The following is a 21,520-nucleotide window of genomic DNA, read 5'->3' as shown; positions in this document are numbered from 1 at the left end:
ATCCAGATTAGAGCCTCAAGGAGGGATAATGAACAGGAATTCTTTGCTGCCTTTGTGATAGTAAGTGGCAAACACTGAAAGGGCACGTATACAAACATATCTAATTGCATACACGATGCAAAGCTCATATGGGTAACTGAGAAGATCTCAACATGCAAGGCAAGGCCCACCTTCATGTGGATTTCCCCCCAAAAAATGATTACGCATTGGCATAAAAATACACATTTCCTGCTCTTTTTCCGGAGAGGAACCTCCAAATTTCAAATTCACGTTTTTCTGGTGGTGAAAAAAAATGATCTGGTGTGATTTGGAAAGACGGCCACTGAAGTGTTCGGATTATGACGATGTATGTTTTAGACATGCAAGAAACTGCAACAACGTTTATTGTAATTATTATTCACGTATAACTCTTTATTTGCAACCTTTTCTTTACAGGCCCGGAGAACACGTTTGCTTTTTGGCAATGCACATGTGCAATATTACCTAGTAAGCTGAATATACAGACCACTGAAGCCTGGGTGCAGCGCCTCATTCCCCGATAGACATTTCTAAGTGCGACACCTCGCTTTGCCTCAGCAGTGGCCTACCCTCCTCTCGTACTCTCCACAGCGCTCTGCCATGCAATTTTGTACGTCTCCAATCTACTGGGATTGGAGTCCAGGTGTGTGCTGTTCCCTTTGTGAATTCCAGGACGGTGGGCCCTGGTGGTTGCAGTGTCCGGATCCACCCAGACAATGTTGTGCTAGGAGCTGTAGTCCCTGAAAATCCAAAAGTCCATTCTAACAGGCGGGTGTGTTTTTTGTCTCCCTATTTAAGCCGCCGCCGCCTCCTCCAATAGCCATCTACGGACAGCTTGCTCTGGTGAAACAACACCCTTGGTCGTCAGCACTGTCAACGGAGCTATGGTAGGCAAGGAGACAATGAGGACACATTGAGGTGTAGGAGCTAGGGAGTAGGTTATTTTAGTCTGGTAGATATTAGGGCAGGGCTTGTGCATTGTCTTTTAGAAAGAACAGGCGATGCGAAACAGGAAGTCAAGGATTCAGAGAGGCAACTCTGACAACCACAACTATGTTATTTTGCCTCTGTTGACACTAGTCCACGTGTTTATTATGCCTAGTAAACCATGTGGGAGAGGGAGGTCAGTGATGGAGCCTATTTGACAGAATGATTGTCTTTTCTTCATGCCACAAATGTAATAAGCCTACAGGGACCTGGGGTGCGGAGGCGGGGTAGAATTGGTATGGTTGTCCAGGGGAGCGCCCCTCTGAGCGACAGGGACTAGCCCGGTGACGGACCTGGTTGGCCCAGTCCACATTTGTGCTGAAGCTTGTTTTTCAGAAGTCTGGATGATTGAGGTGTAGTGGTGCTTTACTGTCTGGGTCGGTACCATACGGCATGACTTAGGGGCACCGCCTTTATCTTGGGGGAAAGCTCCTGCTTCGGTGTCTAAGAGATGATTAAAGACAGGGGACATCCTACCACTGGTGCCAGCGACGTATTACCCACGTATTATAGTGGTAGAGAAGTGTTTTGGGAATCTAAAGGTTTACAGCCCGATTCCACAAGCCCCGACATGTGGAAATTGGCGGCGTCAGCATGAAGTGGTGTTTTTTGCTGCAAAGAAAACACCTCCCATCTCATGGATTATTCTTTCAATTAAATGAGTTTGGATAACACAAAATGCTTTCCTGCCATAAGAGGTACGTGTGCTAAACCGACCCACTCAGCACACTAACCTGAATGTAAATATTCCTGTGTATGGATTGAAAGCAAGGAAGATTATAGGGCATACTTGTACATTTGCCCTTCATGTCTGAGGTTTGCAGTCCAAGTTGTGTCTTTGATATGGAAATGTCTTGACTTCTTTAGCCTCCTGTGCTCCTTGGCTGGCAAAACAAAATGGAGGCCAAACTTTCCGGCACCGGTGCCATTGCAAGGTTCATTATCAGAGTTCCTTGAGTAGTAGGAAACCGCTCAGGGCCAAGTACTTTGGCTGCTTGTGGTTGTTGCATTTCACAGTACTGGATCCTTGGGCAGATAAAAGAAAAAAAAAATCAGCCCGGTTTGTTATCTGCCCATTGGTGCCCTTGCAACGGTTTAGTGCTGCTATCACACAAATATATCCATCAGATCCACTTGCATTTACAGTTCGATTTTTATTCCTGCCTCCTCATCAACTCCTGAAGGTTAAAAACAGAAATAGATTTCTAACCAATTCCACCTCCCTGAACATATATATATATTTTAACATTCTAGAGTATACACTCTGTAACCGTGTGTTTGTTTTGCCATTTTAATAACATTTTCACTCATCCAAAAACTAAAAAAAAAAAAAAAAAAATCATCATGAACCGTAACTAGAGAGCTGATACTCCCCTTTGACTTCACTTAACCACTGTCAATCTTCTGGTCTATTGGCAGCAAGTAGACCCAACTATCTTTTCAGAAGGACGAGCATAGGCCCCTTTGTCCATCTTCCTCCATTAACACCCTTTATAACTAGACCAATCCAAGCCGGGGGTGGCCAAATGTTATCCGAACACAACATATCCCTACAAATGGAGATCAGCGATTTTTTTTTAAAGCTGGAAGAGGATTGTAAACAAACCTTTAAAATAAAAGAAAAGACTGTCTCTTAGCTTTAAGGTCCTCGCTGGTTTTGTACTTCTGCACATTTGCTGAATAAAATCTTTGTAGTCTCGGAAACTAAACATCATAAGTTTATTTTTGGAGTGTGCCCTGGGAGTAGGGTTGATTGCGAAAAGTTTTTTTTTCGTTACCAGTCAAACTCTTTTCCAGCAATTTACAGATAGTGGTCTCTTATCTAAAGCTCCAAAGGGGCACCAGGCTACGTGTCTCCTTCTCGTAAATGTCGGGCACTAGCCCAATAGGTGTAGCGACCATTTTGACGGTGTTCTTGCCAAAGAGCTTCTTCTCATAGTCGATAAGCTGGCGCCAGAAGCCCATGTTGGGCCGCACTACTGGTCGTCGCATCTTCACCCATTCGTGTGCATCCAGGAGTGACAGCCTGTGGTACTTCATAAGATAGGCAATGCAGAGCGTAGCAGAACGGCTGACCCCAGCCACGCAGTGCACCAGGGTGCGTCCGTTCTTCTTGCCTGTCTGGTGGATGCGGTCTGCTACCGTGTCAAAGTACAGCGAGAGTGGCACATGAGGCAAGTCAGGCACCGGAACCTTGAAATAGTCAATATCAGACCAGTTGGAGTTTGGGATCTCCACCGTGGCATTGATGATGCACGTCACTGAGCGGGAATAGACTAGGTGGCGGTTGGCTGCAGCATTGCCACTGCACAAGTAGAGACATGGGCTGATCTGTGCTATACCCCCCAACACAGATAGAGTACGAGTGGTAGGCTTTTGAACTGTAGTAGGCGGTGTAGCTGATGGCGCCGACCGCCTGAAAAAGCCATGGTTGCGGAAATTCATGGCGCTGAATTCCAGTGACATGGAAACGAGGTTGTTGGATTCTGCTGTAGATTGACTGTTGTGTCTCTGGATCTGCTAGCAGCGCGTTTTCTCGTTCCAGTGGTAGTCAGAACCAATGTCTTCCTGGACCACAAGTAGAGCCACCCTTGTTACACGTAACTGTTGAGAAAAAAAGCAGAACATGTTAAAGGATAGTGCAAAATGATCAGTTCACTACAGAATATTTGTGGTGCACCAGGTACGGGTTTGAGCCAAGACCTCTCATTGCAAAAACAGTTGCTTGTGTGCAGTCAACAGTTTCAGAGGGTTACCTTCGCAATTCCCATTCAGGGTTTTGTACATTTCACTGGCAGTTGCAAACCATACAATCCTCCCTGCTTGTGAACCCTTTTGCATCTATCTTCTTGAAAAACAACTCTTAGTATCTGAAATTTGAATTTGATGTCCTCATAAGTGAAGGTTCAAATGTCCTCCTTTTGCACAACTGATCTTCAGCTGACGGACCTTTTCACCAAGATGTACATATTTCTACACAGAAAACGACGTCCTCATCTCTTCCATCCCCGCCCAACCTAATAAATAATCCTACTCCTGGCTTGGCTATCTATGAGGAATTATGTTTGGTCGAACCTGCTACCTAAGCTTAGGTTATTTCAAGCTCTCAGTTGAGCAGATGAAAGGACACACTTTTGGAACTCTACTCTGGAATCAGCCTTTGGAACGTACAATGTACCTTAAATGTTGGCATTTATTAAAGAATGCACCAGGCTCTCCAACTATCCATGTTTTGATGATGGCGGGCACTATCATACACAACCACATGAAGAAATACAAAATCCTCTCACATGCCCATCAATGTAGCCCCTCTAAGGGATGGGCATTTTTAAAACGGATCCCAAGCTAGAAAGTCAAAGCACAAACAGCACTTGAATATTAGCCGCACGGGTATAAAGCAGCCTTCGCGTAAGAGACTGTCTAATCCACCGTCCCACGCTTCAACAGGACCAGAGCAGATGGAAGGTCCTTCTACTGCCTCACAGCCAAGACCTGGAATGATCTCACCCTTCAACTCCGGAGAAGCCCGACACTGCACCAATTTTGAAAGGACCTCAAGACCTGGCTCTTCAAATGACCCCAACGGAGCTGCTCACACACCCCCTTCAGCGCCTTGAGACCCTAATGGGTGAGTAGCGCGCTCTACAAAACCCTGATTGATTGACTAACTGGTAAATTGAGTTTACCAGTTAAATCAATAGTTGCAATGCTTTTACTGCACCTATCGACTCATAAGTGCAATTCCTGGCTTACAAATCCCGTACACATAAAATGTCAATCGGGGACTGTGGCACCAAAACATGTATCATAGTTCCCAGCTGCCATTTTAGGTGCCGGGGATTTGCAACACCACAAAAGACCCACCTCTTCCTACCCCGATCTCTGAACACAGAATACTCACCAGATCTAGGAACACACCACACACAATTCTACCAGTCCACAGCACATGCCTCTAACTCCTACCAGTCCAAATGACAAACCACATTGCCCTCCACCCAATCCAGACACAACCTGAATGCACCCAACTCTCGTACACCTGCTTCAGGAACACACCACAAAAATCAAACATTCTAACATAGACCCATACCTTGTTAGCGTGTCCGCGACTACTATATATATTTAAAATGTATACACCAAGCACAGCTTTGTGCTTAGCTGTCAATATGAATTTTCTTCCATTTTTAATTCTGTTTCAGATAGACAATGTAGCCTCTCTTCTTGCCCAATGCAAGCCAAAAATCATGTTTTGTTTTTTTGTGCCCTCCATCTATTCGGTTAGAAGTACTTAAGACCTTTGTTGAGAAGCAGACAGGCATCTACTTTTTCTGATTCAATCATATTTTTGAATACCTCCGAGACAGTGAATATTTGGGGTGTTGAACTCATTAAAAGATTTTTTAATAGTCTTATCCGTGTACTAAACCATTTTTGTTTTAAGTATACCTTTTTAAATCTTTTGGACAGTACAATTATATTTTCATAAGTATAGACTGTGTCTGATTTATTATTATTGTTTGGCATGGTCCATGAATAAATACATTATTTTTCTAATTCTCAAACCATAATCAGCTATCTAGGTTGCTGATCCATTAGAAGACCTGGGAAAACAAATGAATGGCAAAAATTGCCAGTCTAGTTTCAAAAAAAGAAGACAGTTATTGCTTCTTGTCCATAAAAGTTCTGATCGGGGCAAACTTTTATCAACCTTTTCAAATATTTCTTGAAAAACAAATTACCTGCCAATGATGGGGTTCTTTACTAATCCTAGGCTGCACTCCATACCACATGTAGGAGAAGCCTGTTCCTTAAGGTTACCATTAGCTGTAGGTAATGTTTTTTCATCCAATTATTACATTGTTTCATTCTACCCTCAGTGGATAGCCCCCCCCGCTCTTTATTTTGTTTTGCGCTGAACGGGTTGCATGCTAACTCCGGACATGACCCCCATAATGCCGCTTAGCCTCCAATTAACAACAAGAAATAAGACCCAGGTAATTATTTATCTTCCAGACCTCTAGGCTACCTAATTGATTTGGTACCCCATCCTTGTTTCCAGTTCAACAATTTCATTTCCAGATGTGCGGCCAAAATATAACCCAATATTATAAATATGGCCGTGAATTACTGAGATTTCAAACAATGCTGATAAATTTAAATCCCACTTGGCCACTTCTCTCGTTATGTTTTTTAAGAACCTTCTCTCTCTCTTGAACTCTCCCCCAGAAGACCTAAAATGTCAAGGAAATTCCCAAAAAAATGACAACCTCTCTGTTTAGATCTGCTTGCCCTTGTGGTTCGAACACTTATAAAATCCCTACTCATCTGTTCTCTTTGCTCACCACCCGCCCGTTGTCCAAGTCTGAATAATCAAAATGACGGTCCTCTCACACACCTCGTACTGACTCCTTCGACACTGTTATAATCTTGCATCCCTTCTCTCCTGACTGCTAGCATAGCTTGGTCAGTATGATTGTGGCGGTGTGAGCCTCAGATTTTCTAAAAATCACACTGGAACATAGGGGTCTATTTAACCGCATGCGTGCGGCGGCTTTTCTCACGCTGCGCGGATTTTTTAAAAAAGCAGCGTTACATGACGATCTCAGCTCGTCATCAGCGTGCGAGCGGCACAACTCATGACGAGCTAAGCTCGTCATGAGCGTCGAAGCAGTTAACAAATTCTGCTGCAGGCAGCAGACAAAAATGCTGCGCTGCGTGAGGAGACAGCAGGAGAGCCCCATATTTACAAAGATATGGCACTCTCCCCCTAGCACCGGCGAACAATCAGGTAGCCGTGTGCCACGCACACACATTTGCACCATAGTGCAAGGGTGGCTGCATGAGTCTATCATAGGCTTTCCACTGGAAGGGTACACTTCCAGTCCAAATTACAATGCCCCAGACAAACTGCAATTTTTTCCCCACTTTGTATGCGAAGCACACATGCAAAGTCAGAAAGGAAAGGAGAAATAAAATAATTTCTCCTTGATAGTGCCTGTTTGAAATGGGAGTTGTTTTTGATGCAAAATTCTTCTTGGTTTTTTTTTGTGTGAAGAGCTCTTAGCGTCAAAAACCATGGGTGGTTGTATGGCAACGCCCATGCACCACCCATGGAATGGCCCCCTTGACACTCAGTAATGAATAGAATGGCCTTTTTTGCATTCCTTTCAAGTGAATTTCCAGCGCAAAACAAGTTTCGCGCTGGAAAGTGACTAGGGAAAAAAAGATTTTGCGTTTATTTGCATCGCTTTTCTGATGCGACCATGGCTCAAAGCCCTAATAAATATAGTCCCATAATGGTAAAATACATCATACAACAAGCAGGAGCTACAAGAGGGGCTTAAGGGGCAGTGGAAAGGGAGAGTAATGCAGATTGTTAAGGGTAATAATTGTGAGACGACACATTATTTTGTGAAATAACCAACATTTCATTCTCTGTGATTTTAGTCTGTTTTAGTCTGTGTGTGTAAAAATTCCAGGTGAAATCTTGACCTCCACCAAACCATAACTGACTGAAAGCACCTGTACTTAACTATTTATTACGAAATACATTTCTTAGGGGGGTGTAACACACCAAAAAACACAGAAGCTAAGCCCGTTGATACAAATTTGAATGATCAAAATGACTGGCCTCTTACCCCTTTGCATTTTATTGACAACCCTTCTTCCCTAATTTTTCTCAAATATGCTCTGTGCCACTAGAATTAAGCAGCAATAAAAGACCAAATTATGCAGCAGGGTTAACATGCAAGATACAGAAAATCATGTGGTATGCTGTGGCAGATTCTATGGCAGTGTTACATTACTATTTTGTTATTTTAATACACACTTCTGCTGTCCGAGCAAATGTTTCACCTCGTTACATAGGAGTTTAACCACTGAATACAGAAATCAGCAACTGGAAGCGACTGATTACATTTCATAAAAGTTTTGCCTTTGTGTTACACTAACAGACGTGCCTTTAAAAAAAAATAAGCATTGGTCATTACTTCCACCGCCCACTATGTTGCTTTCCTGACTGCTATATTTTATGCTGTTGACAAATTGGTGTTTTGACCATGGTGGGCATTCAAATTTTGTTGTGTGCTATGTGCATTGGAAACCATAACTGTTGGATATCACTGGTTTATATATGCGTTTGGGTCACAACCATCTAATTCAGTTTTTAGGTCTCGCTAGACGAAAGCAAAAGCGAAGCTTTTGCTGTCTATGCGAGACAACTTATGTAGTTACTTTTGGGGGAATGTGGACAGCAGACTGTCACGAGCTTTTTCTGGCCGAGATTGTACCTCGTGGGCGCGCACGGCGCCGTGCCCAGCGAGGCTCCGCCCACATGGTTACCAGAGCTGCTGGTTGAACGCCGCCTCGCCCATGCGGGCAGCCGGTTCTCTGGTAGTATCCCGCACGGACAGGTAATGGAGACCTGCAACGGCCCCTTGTGCGTCCCTACGATCCCCCCCCCCCCACGCGCTCACACGTCCCGGGAGCTTTCTAGTAACACCCGCCGGCACACCCCCCCCCCCCGCGCACGTCCCGGGAGCTTTCTAGTAACACCCGCCGGCAGCGCGGTCCCGCACCCTCCTGCACAGCTCGGGGACAAAGAGGCAGCCTCTCACCTGCTCCTAATCGTACTTCTCGTCATCGGCGCTGACAGACATGGCCATCGCCCGGCGGAGCCTCCTTCCCGGAGAGGCGGCAGGCCCCTCCCACCGAGGACTGCCTCATGAATAACATGCACCTGCGCGTACCAGGAAGAGGTTGAGTTCGGCTCTTAACCAATGGCAGCCGGCCCAGCTCGCCGCGGCTCCACGCAAAGGCCTGCCGCCCACCGGCGCCCCGGCACAGGCAGCGATGACACGGGGCGCGTGCGGCGCTGTTTACACCGGGGGCTCCACCCGGCACGGAGCGGAAACGGAATGCACAGCGCGCTCGTGCCAGCTGTCACACCCCTCCCTCCATGCGGAAACCTTTTATACACACACATATCGAGTTCATTGTTATATGTGGTGCCGGTCCCACGCACCGTGTTGAGGGCGAATTTCTCTTTGCGAATTCCCCCCCTATAGATATGATATTCCACCCCTGGGGGCGAGTAGGCTCATGTGTGGATTCATAAAGCATTTCCAAGGCGTTTAACCGGGGTAAGCACTCGTAGCTGCACCTTTGTACAACGCATTTCATGACTGGGACGGCGCGAGCGCTCTGTGGTGCATGTTCCTAGCAGGAAGCGCGAGCGCTGTGTGCAGGAGCCAAGTTGAGTTCACGTAGGGTGCATTTCATTCGAGTGCGCATGGAGGTTCCTGGCATGAATACTGATCCGAGCCCTGCCAAGCGTTTCCTATTCTTTCCATTCCGTGGCTTTCTGCTTCCACTACACCTGACAAAAACGGCGCTTCCTTTTTTCTTTTTATTCAGGCATATATTTAATTATGGAGTCTCATAGAGCTTTCTACCACTCCGGGTTGTGTAATTATTGCCTTCTAGTCTCCATCGAGCGTAATCTTTTTCCGGCGCACTCCTCAAAAATCTTTATTTCCGACACACTCTCGTGGTATGCCACTGTCGGTTTCTTTCCACAATTCTTTTCTCACTCTTATACTTTCAGGTCGAGTATACAGTTGTCGCACATGCGCTGCGAATCACACTGTATTCTGTATAAGTTTGGCCACGCCCACCACTATTAATTGGTTCCTTCCTATGCCTTTCCAAATGCTTTTTTTGGTGTGGTGAAGGGTGCCATATGTCCCTCCTTTGGGCGTGTTTGTCACGCCCATAGCAACAGACCCTCTTACTTGGGTCATTTCACCTCTGGCTAGGTCAGAGTTTCCATAGTAAAGTCATTTATAGTTTTCTTAATAAGTTTGGCGCCATTCAACAAAACTCCACCAAAACGTTTTTTAAAAACTTTTTTTAAGTTCCTCACTTTGGGTTATTGTTGGCAAGTTTCGTGCTGAACTGTTAAGTAGTGGCAAAAAAATAAACTGAACATAATCTTCACAAAAGTTATTTACAAAAGTTTAAGCTATTGCCATTATAAATTACAATAACTTTTATTTAAGTATTAATTATTTTAAAAAATGAAAAGCCATTGTTATTTGTAAGTCACGTAAATACTACACATATTGCATTATAAATGCTATAGGTGTCACATTTGCAAAAGTTGTAACTATTGGCATTGTAAATGACAAAGCTATTAATTTAGCTATTTTCAAAACCAACACATAAATAAAAAATTTGTCATTTCCAATACCAATAGCTCAAACTTTCCTAATGCGAGACCTATTGCATTGCAAATGCTTGTTAACTGTGCTTTTGCCACTGAATTAAATAGTTTTTAGGTCGAGCCTAGGCAGCGCACAGGCGCGATCTGCAAGCTCTACTGTAAGCTGCTTGCCATTGGATTATCTCATGCATCACTCTTTTTTCCTGGCTCCTTATTGGTTGATGCTCCTGATACATCACTTCTGTGGTATCGCAAGAAGCACAGACCAAATACAGTTTTATTATGCTGTAGGATTTCATTTTTTCTGTTTAGGGAATACTTCTTTAATTTTGTATTCTGCCACCATAGCGTCTGGTTTCATGTTTTCTTTATTTCATTATTGCCATGGCACCCGCTTCACGGGCTGCCATGCAAAACCCTTAAATATGCACAGGCACTCCACTTTATATTTTAGCACGATGCCCACTTTTTAAAATGGTTTCCTGCCTCATGTTTTTTTTTGTTATCACCATGGCACGGGCGTCGCGCTTTATATTTTAGCAGCGCCTGCTTTGTTTCCTGACTCGGCTCTGGCATTCACATAACTTAAATATGCACGGGCACCGCGCTTTATAGTTTAGCACAGCGCCTACTTTACTTGTTTCCAGCCTTGGCTTCTGAGTTTTACCTTAAATATATGTTGAAATGACAATGTATATGTACATAAGCGGCGTTCATTTGTGTTCACAGTACCCCTTGTTGTAAGCAGAACAGATATTGCGAAACACTGACTGTGTTATCCCGCCAGCATAGACCCATGCACACACGTACACGACAGCCATTTTAGGCACCATGGCCTCTCTGACCGTTTGCTAAACCCCCGGCACCCCTCCCTGCGCGCACTGCTCGTGCATCGGCCACAAGACCCTCTCCCTCTGCGTGACCCTGCTCTAGAAGTAATACTCCTGCTTGACCCACACACCCCCATTTCCTCCCAAGAACACCCTTCCCCTCTGCTGACGAGCCCCCAGCTACACTTGGCCTTTCGACCCGGTCCCAAGTCCTAAGACCAAGCCTCGTGGATGTACACCCCCCCCCCTTTTTCCTGCCCAGCATAACAAAACCGTGATACACCAACCGAAGTGTCCGACCTTATCACCTGACCAACCTTTGACCTGATCATCCCCTCCTGCCCTCGTGTCCTGTAGGAATGTCCGGCTGAGAGATCACAATCTCTCTTGTTACATTCAGGAGGGGAGGATGACATCTGAGCGACTGGTATGGGAATAGGCCTGAAGCTGGGATTCCAAGCATGCCTTTTCCTACTTCAAAGCGTCTTTATTGTAATAAGGAATGTTTGTGCATCATAAACATGTGTATAAAAGACGAAGCCTCAGAGAACTTGTTAGAGCACCTCCTGAAGACACTATGCGAGTGTCCGAAATGACAGGCTCTCCTCATGAGAAATAAAACGCTATTCTTGTCTTCCTGCTTCCAGCGCCCGTCTCTTTATTTGGTAATTGTTCAAGATGGGAACAAAGAGGCGTCCTGCGCCAGCAGCCTGGGCATCAGGTGCGTTATGGGCTGACTTTTCCACATATATGCATGGGCGCCGCGCTTTATATTTTATAAGGCGTCAGCTTTTTTTGAATTTTTGAATTGGGGTAACAGGTATCAATCAGTACACTCCCAGGAAAACTTTAATCTTACTCTATATCAGACCTAAAATGGAGCGATACTAAATGAGTCAGGCTGCACTACGGGCAAACAGCGAAGCCCTTTAATACCACGGTGCAGTCATTTTAAGGAGGCACCCGCTTTTAAGAGTAATATTATCTTGTGTCTGCACTTTGGATGTAATCAGTACAGGTAAAACCTTTTTTATTTTGTGTGTGCAAAATCTCTGAAACTGAGGTCACCGTCATACCCTCATACATTTTCCAATAGACTTCATATTAATTTATAAAATGCAAAATGTACAAAGAATAAAATTACATTTTTGTAAAATAATAATAGGAATGCATACACATATTTCATTGAAACAATCGCTATTTTAACTACTTTGGTTGGAATGCAACTCATTTGAAGCCATTATAAGATGGCCGCCAACCCCACTCATAGGGCTCAGGAGAACTTGCGCTTCAAACGTACGGGCTGGTTCGCCAAGGGCTGCTTAGTAAACTTTTAAACAGCCTTGCGCTCTTGCCTCGGCAGACACTGACGTTTTATAGAAAAGGTCTGTATTACGCTAAGAGTCAGAGGGTACATTTCTTGGGACCCGCAGAAGCATGGTCGAGCTCACCCTGCAGAGCGTGCATAGGAGGACCACGAGGTAAGTACATACCTGCTACTTGAATAGAGTCCCTTACATGCACATCTGTGCTTCAGAACCATTGTATGTGTAACACCTTCAAACGGGATAGGCTTTTCAGCCAATTGCAGGCTTTTATTTTTGTTTGCTACTGGTGAAACTCCAAATCTCAATCCGCACCTTGCTCTTGGTTTAAAAATCCAGAACTGGTTAAAGGTATTGCACCTTGTAGATACCACTGGACAACTATACTTGTGCTTGTCAGACTTTCATGTCAGCACTGCGCCCACCTTTATCAGAGTCTACACCCTCTGACTGCCTTAAATGCAGACAGCTTTACAAAAACTGTTAAGCCCACCCATATACTAACGGTCTGCTAGATCAGGTAAAATCTGCCGTTGCTGCCCTCGCTTCAAGCTTTGAAACTTCACATATTTCTCGTTTGCGCTCTCCCCCAGCATTTTACGCTCTGGCTGCCTCTTGTTATGGATTCCTTGATTTGAAGCCACTAAAAGCTTTCCCTAGATGTTGGCGCTATACATATTACCTCTTATCACTACATGCCAGCTAACTGAAAACACACTAGTTCACTCCGACCTCTCTGACGATCAGGGCCGGCTTTATGAGAGTGCTGTGCAATCCAGAGCAGCTGCTCCTGGCGTTCAGCTGGGAGGAGAGGGGGTGTTGAGGTGGGCCTTACTTTAAGCAATTACATATAGGCTTAGAAGTACCTTCTGCAGAGTTCCTTTTGTGTCCAAGTATCTATAGCATTGCTGAGGGAGCTGCCTTTATAGGAGGTGAAACGATATGGTTTCTTTTTTCTGTCCCCTTACCACCCTGAAACTGGTTAAAACATAATTGATCCAAGAAAAATGTTAATAAACATGATTTAAACAAAAAAAACAGTATTGATCCACCTGTTATGCTGCCTGGGCTGTCACCAAACCTGTTCTGTCCAGGTGCTGTTGGCTCACTTCAGACAACAAGCATAGTGCACACTAACACACACCAACCGCCATCTAAACTAGGCCCATCCCACACTCACTAACAGAGAATGAACCACATCCACCCAACCCATGTTCATGCCACATTTCCCATCCATTTAGCAAAATAAGAGGCACACATGAAACCCGCCTCCTCATAGTATATTACACAAAGAACATATCCCTTCTGCCCAAGGGACTTTTATGTCCACCAACTCTATGGACACACATGTTTCTCCTATGGACACACATGTTTCTCCTTCGTACTCCTGCTTACCCCATACGCCCCTAGGGCACACATCTCACCAATCTCGACCTTTCCAGTGAACACACTTTACACTGCTGCCTATCCACTGTACACCGACCTTCCCATTCTCTGGGCCGGCACCACAACCAAAGACTAATTGACATGGCACGCTCCAACTGCCACCTCCGTGCCAAGGGCGCAGTCCTCGCATACCGCCGCCGTTCCAGGGTACACATTTCTACCCCTTTAACTAACCACACTGCACAGCAGCTAACACCGCCTGGCTAAGTACACGTCACCACGTCAAGTACACATTACATCCTAACCCTTGCACACACCACAAAGCACCAACCTCAACCTATCTCTAGTGCGTAATATACCTACTGCTGCCAGCTCCCAGAGAGCACTTCACTCGGCACACACCATCCCTCGCCGCCTGCCATAGGCCCCTGACTGCACCACCATTACAACCTAGCATGAAACTCCTACCTCGGCCCCACTTGGGACACACTCTCGCCTCTCAACAAGGATACTCCATTTTGTCATGTTATGTTAGCCGGATTTATAGAGCGCACAGATGCCCTCATCGTGGATTGGTTAGTGAAGCACCTATTGTATTGCAATTGCATTTTCTATAGCGCTTACTACCCCTGACGAGTCGTCGAAGCACTTTAACCAAGAATATCTCTGTTTTCCAGTCACACACACACACACACCTGCTACGGACACACATTGCACCCACATTTACCAGGAAATTAACCGGAGACACATCACACCAACTGGTCACCCACCAGTCTCCATCTGACATGGACTCACACAAGACTGTTCTCATCGGCCCACAGGGCACCCACTTTACCACACAACCCAGCATTCTCCGCACACCACACACACCGTCCCGGGTTCCACGTCCGCCGCAAGCATAACTTTCCCTCCACTGGGCACATGGGATCGCTGCATCTACCTTGCCCATTGGAGACGGGTCTAAAGCTTCCCAAGATGTTCCGGCGTGCAGTCCAATCGGGCGCCTAGAAGCAGCTGTTGGAGGCTACAACCGGAAACGTGGATCAGCATCGGGGAATTGTCCAGGACCGTGCGGTAAAAAAAGACGGCTGGGAGGGAGAGGTGCTCCCTTCTCGCACGGACGCGTTTTCCCGTGACCTGATTGAATCGCTGTGCTGAGCTGGGCTCCGGAGGTCTGAGAACTTACGGCCTGGCCGAGCGGCTGACCTTGCAGTACAGTGATGGAGAAGAGAAGGAGGGGGCGAGGGAATGGGAGGGAGGGAGCGAGCGAGGGAGGGAATACCTGCACTGCCTCTTAAAGACACAGTGGATACAATACAAAAATGCAGAAATAAATGGCCTAAGGTGAATAAATAGGCAGATAGGGAATAAGAAGGCCTGTACAGATAGACAGAGGGGCATCGCCAGATAAGTATAGATTTCTAAGCACATACATAGATTGATAACACCAAAGCAGCAGGCCAGAAGAAAAGAGAACGGCATGTAACTGAAGGGAGGGAAGGAGCTGTGGGATTGGCCAAACCGCCGGCCTTAGAGCCTGGTGACACTTCATCTGATCCCGGCTTCGACTGTGAAACAGAAACCACGTGATTCTAGGCAGATTACACTACCTCCCAGTGCCTCAAATTGTAAAGCGCATTATCAAAGTGTGTTATGTAAAAATAATTGTGTACAGTGTCTGTCTAGTGCCGTCCCGCGCAGTTGCAAACCCTTTCCTGTCACATGTTGGTTTCAATAATTCGATCTCAACCTGACCCAGACACCATTCGCGATTTGTGCTTCAGATGCTCTGGATTCAGTGCTCGAAGAGGAACGAACGCTGCTCTTCGAAATCTTCAAATACATAAAAAGTCAACCCATGTATAGATAGGTCACCATATTTATAAAAAAACAAAAAACTGATCCAATTAATAATTATGCATAGATGGCTATTTAGATACTGACGCCAAATAATGCTCACAAACGATTCCCTGGTGCCTCTGGAAAACAACCGACCTCACTAAGGGCCTTGTTTGGAGTTTAACATCTGCCAAAATGTGCTCAAAAAGTGTTGCATGTCCCGTCTGCTGTATTCAGAGACCGTTGATGCAGAGTCATCGTGAGGTCATGGCCAGTAGAATTATGCGGCAAAGGAGGGCCGAATTATCTGGCAGGGGTAACTAAATTATGCAGCAAGAAAAGGTAAATTATGTGTGATGCAGCACATTCTGTGATAGTATTACTTAATTATTTTCTCATTTTACACATGTTAACACTGTCTGGGCAGAGGTTGCTACTCATTAGCACCGGTTTAACACCAAAATATAGTAACAACGTACAGAAAGGTGACCAGTCCACCTTTGCAAAGAGCCTTCCTGTGCGCAACACGTCACTGCACTTTTATGTACATTTTGAAACGTTTGAGCTAGAAACTATTTTTTGTTAAAATCTTGTCGACGATTATGCAGCGGATGATAGATTGTGTGGCAAATGCAGCAAATCCATAATTTTGTGGGAAAATGCTGCAGTTGCATAATTCCAGCTGCCCTGTGGAGGCCTGGACAAGACATGATTTCTTGTATGGAACACATTGGAATTTTATTACGCATTGCTTCATAATTATTACTTCCTTGATGCCACACAGTACCAAATAGAATGTGGAACTTTAACAGTCACACAATAAGAATTCAATATGTCCTTAAGATGGCAGTAGAGAGACTGAGTTAGGGGTAGAAGTAGTTAGTGGGGAAGAGATACTGTGACAATCACAACGACGACTGGAAAAGATCAGTGTGTTATATGGTCACTCTCAACCTAAGGACAGGATTGGCTCTGGGAATTAGCACAAGGATGTACTGCTTTAGGCTCGTTTTAGTTATTTCACTGTCCCATCATTTCAGAACTGAAGCAGTTTCAATATTATATACAACAAAGCCATAGTTGTTTCTTTTTTATCTTATGCAACTAACAACCATCGACAAAACCAATAGTCCTGGCATGTTGTAGGTATATTGTTACTTGTTGTGTTATATATCTGGATGCAAAAGCAGCAAAATACTTGTCGGGTGGCACCCTATGTTGAGCACAGATTTTTAGTTTATGTGTTTTTAAATGACGCCCTTAATTACACCAGCCACGCCCCTTTGAGAGACCCCCCCCCCCCTGTTTTTTCATCCCACTTAAAGCCCCGTCAAAGCCTGCCACATTTAGACTAACGTGCAGTAACACCCAGGCACTGCCCTATCCGCAGAGCGCCCTCCTGCAGAGCACAGTGAATCACTCCCCATGACTCACTCCGGGCCGTGGGTGGGAGTCGGACGGGTGAGGAGGAGGAGGTGGGAATTTCTGGAGAGGGTGAGGAGGAGTGACTCAGGCAGAGGCATACACCCCAGCTCACTACAGGACAGCAGTAGCGTGAGGGCCGGCCTCTACTCATTCACACCTCTCTTCGTGGCCTTCTCCTTGTTTCTTTTACAGACAATATTATATTATTTTAGTCATGTTTCCCTCCTTGTTCTATTTCTTTTCTCCCATCTTTCTCTCCTGTTCTATTTATCGCAGCATTTTTCTTTGTACCGCCACGTCATTCTACCTCGCTCCCCTTATTCTTTACTGCCATATTGCCCCATCTTTCTTCCCTTCTTACTTCAATCTCACCTTTTTCTCCTCCCCCTTCCCTTCAACCTTCTCAATTACTCCTTTTTATTTCCACTTCATCCTATCAGCTTTCTTAAGTTACTCTATTCTTTTGCTCCTCTCTGGTTCTCTCTTCATTCTCTCACCTCCTCTAGCCGCTCTCTTCGCACCCCCTGCCCCCAGTATCCCTTCTACCATTCCCTATCCCCTTCTCCGCCCTCCTCATCCACTAAGGCCATTCGTGTTACATTGTCTCCGCTGTGTACAACCGAAGTAATTCGCTCTGAATCTCCCATCAGAAGCCCACCATTCCCTACTGCACCTTCACAAGCTATATCACTATATATATATATATATATATATATATATATATATATATATATATATATATATATATATATATATCTTTTACTTTCTGAGATGCTTTTTGCTACATAAGGGGTACTCCTTCCTTCCCCTTAACTCCCCTACCCCACTGTCCACCGACTCCTACGTCCAAAGACCCATTCTCTCCTTAAATAATTACTGAAAAAACACACACTCTGATATGACCATAACCTCGTTAAAAAGTCATTTTTGCTCGCCCCTTTCCTACCCCCACCACCCCCATCAAAGATGACTATAACTCCCTGAGCACTGCAACGCCAACCTTCCCTCCCAAGCCCCAGGCAGACCAGAACCCACCAAGAACAGCACCTGACTCTGAACTGGAGATGTTTAAATTCAACGCACCTGATCGTGCCCTGAGCTCGGATCTGCTGTCCTATTTGTCTGGAATATCCAGCGATGGCTTCCCCTGCCGGTTTTCGCGCGCCCCTCCGAAATTTGGGTCTCGGGAGTGTGAGGTGGGCAATAGCGAAGGCAATTGAGATTATGAAGTATTATTCCAAAATTCTAAATATATATATATTAGAGTGGCTGATACTAATATGAATAAATCCCGGAGTGGCAGGTGTGCCTCGCCTGTCGATCTGCGCTGGTGGGGGTCTCTCCGATCATACGAAGCCTCCTTTATATGGCGCTAACAAAAGGCGTCGCCATGGTGACGGCCACGGCGAGGGGCAGAGCTAACGGAGTGACGAAAGAGAACATCACGGAGGGAGGGGGTCTGGGAGGTATAATGAAGTATGGAGGATGGTTAATTCCATTAACTGGGGCGCTGGACGCCTACGTTTTCCAGGTTCTGGGAGAGAGGAGAGTGTCGTTTGAGGAATATGTCACCCACAGGAGCATTCGGTGGGCTTGGCCGGAAATACACGCACGCAGGCCTGTGCGTCTGCATGTGAAGATTAAATATTTGTACAGCTTTAAAGGAGTGGTGGGTGGTTTTATAGACATTTTTAATCTGCCCAATGTGTAAACTAATTACACCTGCTTTCAATGCTTAAACGTAAATGTATCTGTAATGCATGTGGGCACAGCGAGAGTAATAAAAAAAAACAATTATATCGGTACATCAATAAAACGTGAGATTCAAGGCCATATTAACCCCTTCCATGCTGATGACGGCCCTGTCCGTCATGCAACACGGTGGTAGTGTGCTGATGACGGCTGGGGGCGTCATTATACCGCCCACTCTTTAGAAGCGCCACACAGGCGCAGAATTGCAGCCGCGCCCAAGGGATTAAGGTGTGAATATATATATATATATATGTTACCTACTGGCGGTCGCCAATAGATATTATAGTTAGGACCTATTATCCATAGGAAAAACGTTTTTTCTTTTCCCAATAACTTTGACGCCGGTTGACGAATCTTCGCGTAATTTTCAAAACTCGTGGGGCGCTCCTGTCAGCTCCTATTTTGAGGTGATTCGTCAAGGGGGGGGGGGGGGGGCAGAGAAAAAAGGGGTGTCCCGAAACTTGTTTTCTCCATGTTATTTCCTATAGGAAACTTTAGACACGGCTACAGCCTGAACTGCTGAACGGATTGACACCAAATTTGGCATGAAGGTAGCCCTTGCCTGAGATAGAACTCCTTTTCTTAAATGGTGTAAATCCGTTCAGTAGTTGCTGAGAAAATGAAAAAATTAAAATATTGATATATAGAGGCGCGTTGGATCTGTGCACCCTCCCGATCACGAGCTTCATGCTAATTTGCTGTAAACACTCAAAACCAGGAAGTGTTGGCAGCGATCTTGTGCCGAGGCACAATAGAACAGAAAAACTAAGGGTCAAAACAAGAAAAGGGGGCAGGGTAGAAACACCCTGACCTCCTAGGCCTGCTTAGGTGGTCCCACAAGGACCCCCAGGGCCAAACAAAAGCATATATATTCTTTTAAAAACACGAGATGCAGCAAAAATAAAAAAAACGAAGCGTGGGCTTCCGCGCTTCGTTATTAAGTAGCCCCCGGGTGGGCCAAGTCCCGGGGCATCTCAAAAAATATTTGCGGGGGACCCCGCAGCTCCGGCCCTGGGGCCAATAGAGGCCTTAGGAGGACCGACACCCCTGGGGCTTTCTATCAATATTTGCGGGGGCACACAGCCCCCCCGCAGCCCCTGGGACCGGCACCCCGGGGCTTTCATTAATTATTGTGCGAGGGGGCACACGGCCTCCGCTGGCCCGGGGACCGCCAACCCGGGGCTTCTTTTTGTAAAAATAAATACCTGTGTGGGGGGGCTCGAGCCCCCCCACACGCCCCTGGGACCGCCACCTCCCCGGGGCTGTGTAGATATTGGAAGGGGGGCCGCATGGAACCTGTGATGGCCCTGGGGACCGCCACCCCCCAGGGCCGGCTCCTGCAGTATCCCGGGGTGCCCACCCCCGGGACACTGCTGTTTGCTATGACATGGCGGGAGCCTCGCGGCTCACGCCCTGTCATAGCAAACAGTAGTTTGAATTTTGGAAGAGAGCTCTTCCAAAATCCAAACCATATTGCTTTTCCACACGGGGAGCTGCATCTTAGCAGCTCCCCGTGTGGAAAAGCAATGCTGGCTCCCACAGGAGGCGGGGAGCCGGCTGGGACCGTGGGGGCATTGGGGCTCCCCCCACGGTCCCCAACGAGGGGGCGAGGCCCCGGGGGATGGGGTCACCGGGGCCAGAAGTGGCCCAGGTGGGGGGCCATGCGGCCCCCTCCCTATAAAAAAAAAATAATAATAATAATAAAAAAGAAATAATGCAATGGCCGGCCCCGGGGCCATAAATGGCCTGAGGAGGGGGGCAACGCAGCCCCCCTCCAAATAAAAAAAAAGGATGACCAGGCCCCGGGGGTTGGGGTCCCCGGGGCCAGAAGTGGCCTGGGAGGGGGCCGCGTGGCCCCCTCCCCCTCAATAAAAAAAAAAAAAGGTAGGCCCCGGGGATGGGGTCCCCGGGGCCAATAGAGGTCTTAGGAGGGGGGCCGTGCAGCCCCTCCCTTCCTATAAAAAAACAATATGTTTGGCCATGCCTCGGGGGATGGGGACTCCGGGGCTGGAAAAGGCCACGGGAGGACGGCCGACGCGTCCCCCTGCCTGTTCATTTAAATTTTTTTTTTTTTAAGAAGCTGGATCAGGTCCTTGGGGATGGAGTCCCAAGGGCCCAAAAAAATGGTAAGGAAGTGGGGGCCACACAGCCCCCTTCTAACAAAAATAAAAAGAAAAAAAAGACCAATCGTGCCAGAGGCCCGCCCCCTCCCAGAAACACTCCACAAACGCGCCCTGTGGCGTATTTTAAATTGGGGAATGAATTACCAATACTGGGGGTCCCTGGGGGCCAACTAGCCCACCACAGGGCTGCGTTGTAGAGAGGTGGTCCAGGCCACACCCCTTTTTACACCTCTCTGCAATTTAGCTCTGTGGCGCTTACTGGAGGAACCTGGTGGGCTAGTGGGCCCCCAGGGACCCTCGGGATTTAAGAGGAATTAATTCCCCAACTTAAAACACGCAACAGGGCGCGTTTTCACACGTCACCGCAGGCCCCGCCCCCTTCCTTCACCACTGTGCAAACGTGCCCCCTGGCGAGTTGTAAGTTGGGGGATTAATTTCCCTTGAATACTGAGGGTCCCTGGGGGCCAACAAGCCCACCCGGTACCTCCAGTATGCTCCAGGGAGCTGCGTTGCAGAGAGGTGTTCAGAGGCCACACCCCTTTTTACACCTCTCTGCAATGCAGCTCTGTGGCGCTTACTGGAGGTACCTAGTGGGCTAGTTGGACCCCAGGGACC

The 21,520-nt window shown here is 46.5% G+C and overlaps 1 protein-coding gene across 2 annotated transcripts; it reads right to left on the bottom strand.

Moving 5' to 3' along the window:
• Window positions 1–394: 394 nt before the first annotated feature.
• Window positions 395–18,344, bottom strand: LOC144768618 (dual specificity protein phosphatase 14-like). 2 transcript variants are annotated; one of them, XM_078652420.1, is made up of 2 exons: window positions 18,114–18,344; window positions 395–3,609 (listed from the first exon to the last, which is right to left on the bottom strand). In XM_078652420.1, the coding sequence occupies exon 2, from the start codon at window positions 3,469–3,471 to the stop codon at window positions 2,824–2,826; it is 648 nt and encodes a 215-aa protein (XP_078508546.1). In that variant the 5' UTR covers window positions 3,472–3,609; window positions 18,114–18,344; the 3' UTR covers window positions 395–2,823. The 2 variants fall into 2 exon arrangements, with proteins under 2 accessions (XP_078508546.1, XP_078508547.1); XM_078652421.1 differs by lacking the exon at window positions 18,114–18,344 and adding an exon at window positions 14,707–14,978.
• Window positions 18,345–21,520: the final 3,176 nt, after the last annotated feature.

The sequence above is a fragment of the Lissotriton helveticus genome, chromosome 7, assembly GCF_964261635.1.
Source record: "Lissotriton helveticus chromosome 7, aLisHel1.1, whole genome shotgun sequence".
Classification (NCBI taxonomy): Eukaryota; Metazoa; Chordata; class Amphibia; order Caudata; family Salamandridae; genus Lissotriton; species Lissotriton helveticus.
Note: the sequence above shows the minus strand (reverse complement) of the source record. Positions and strands in the feature narration are given on the sequence as shown.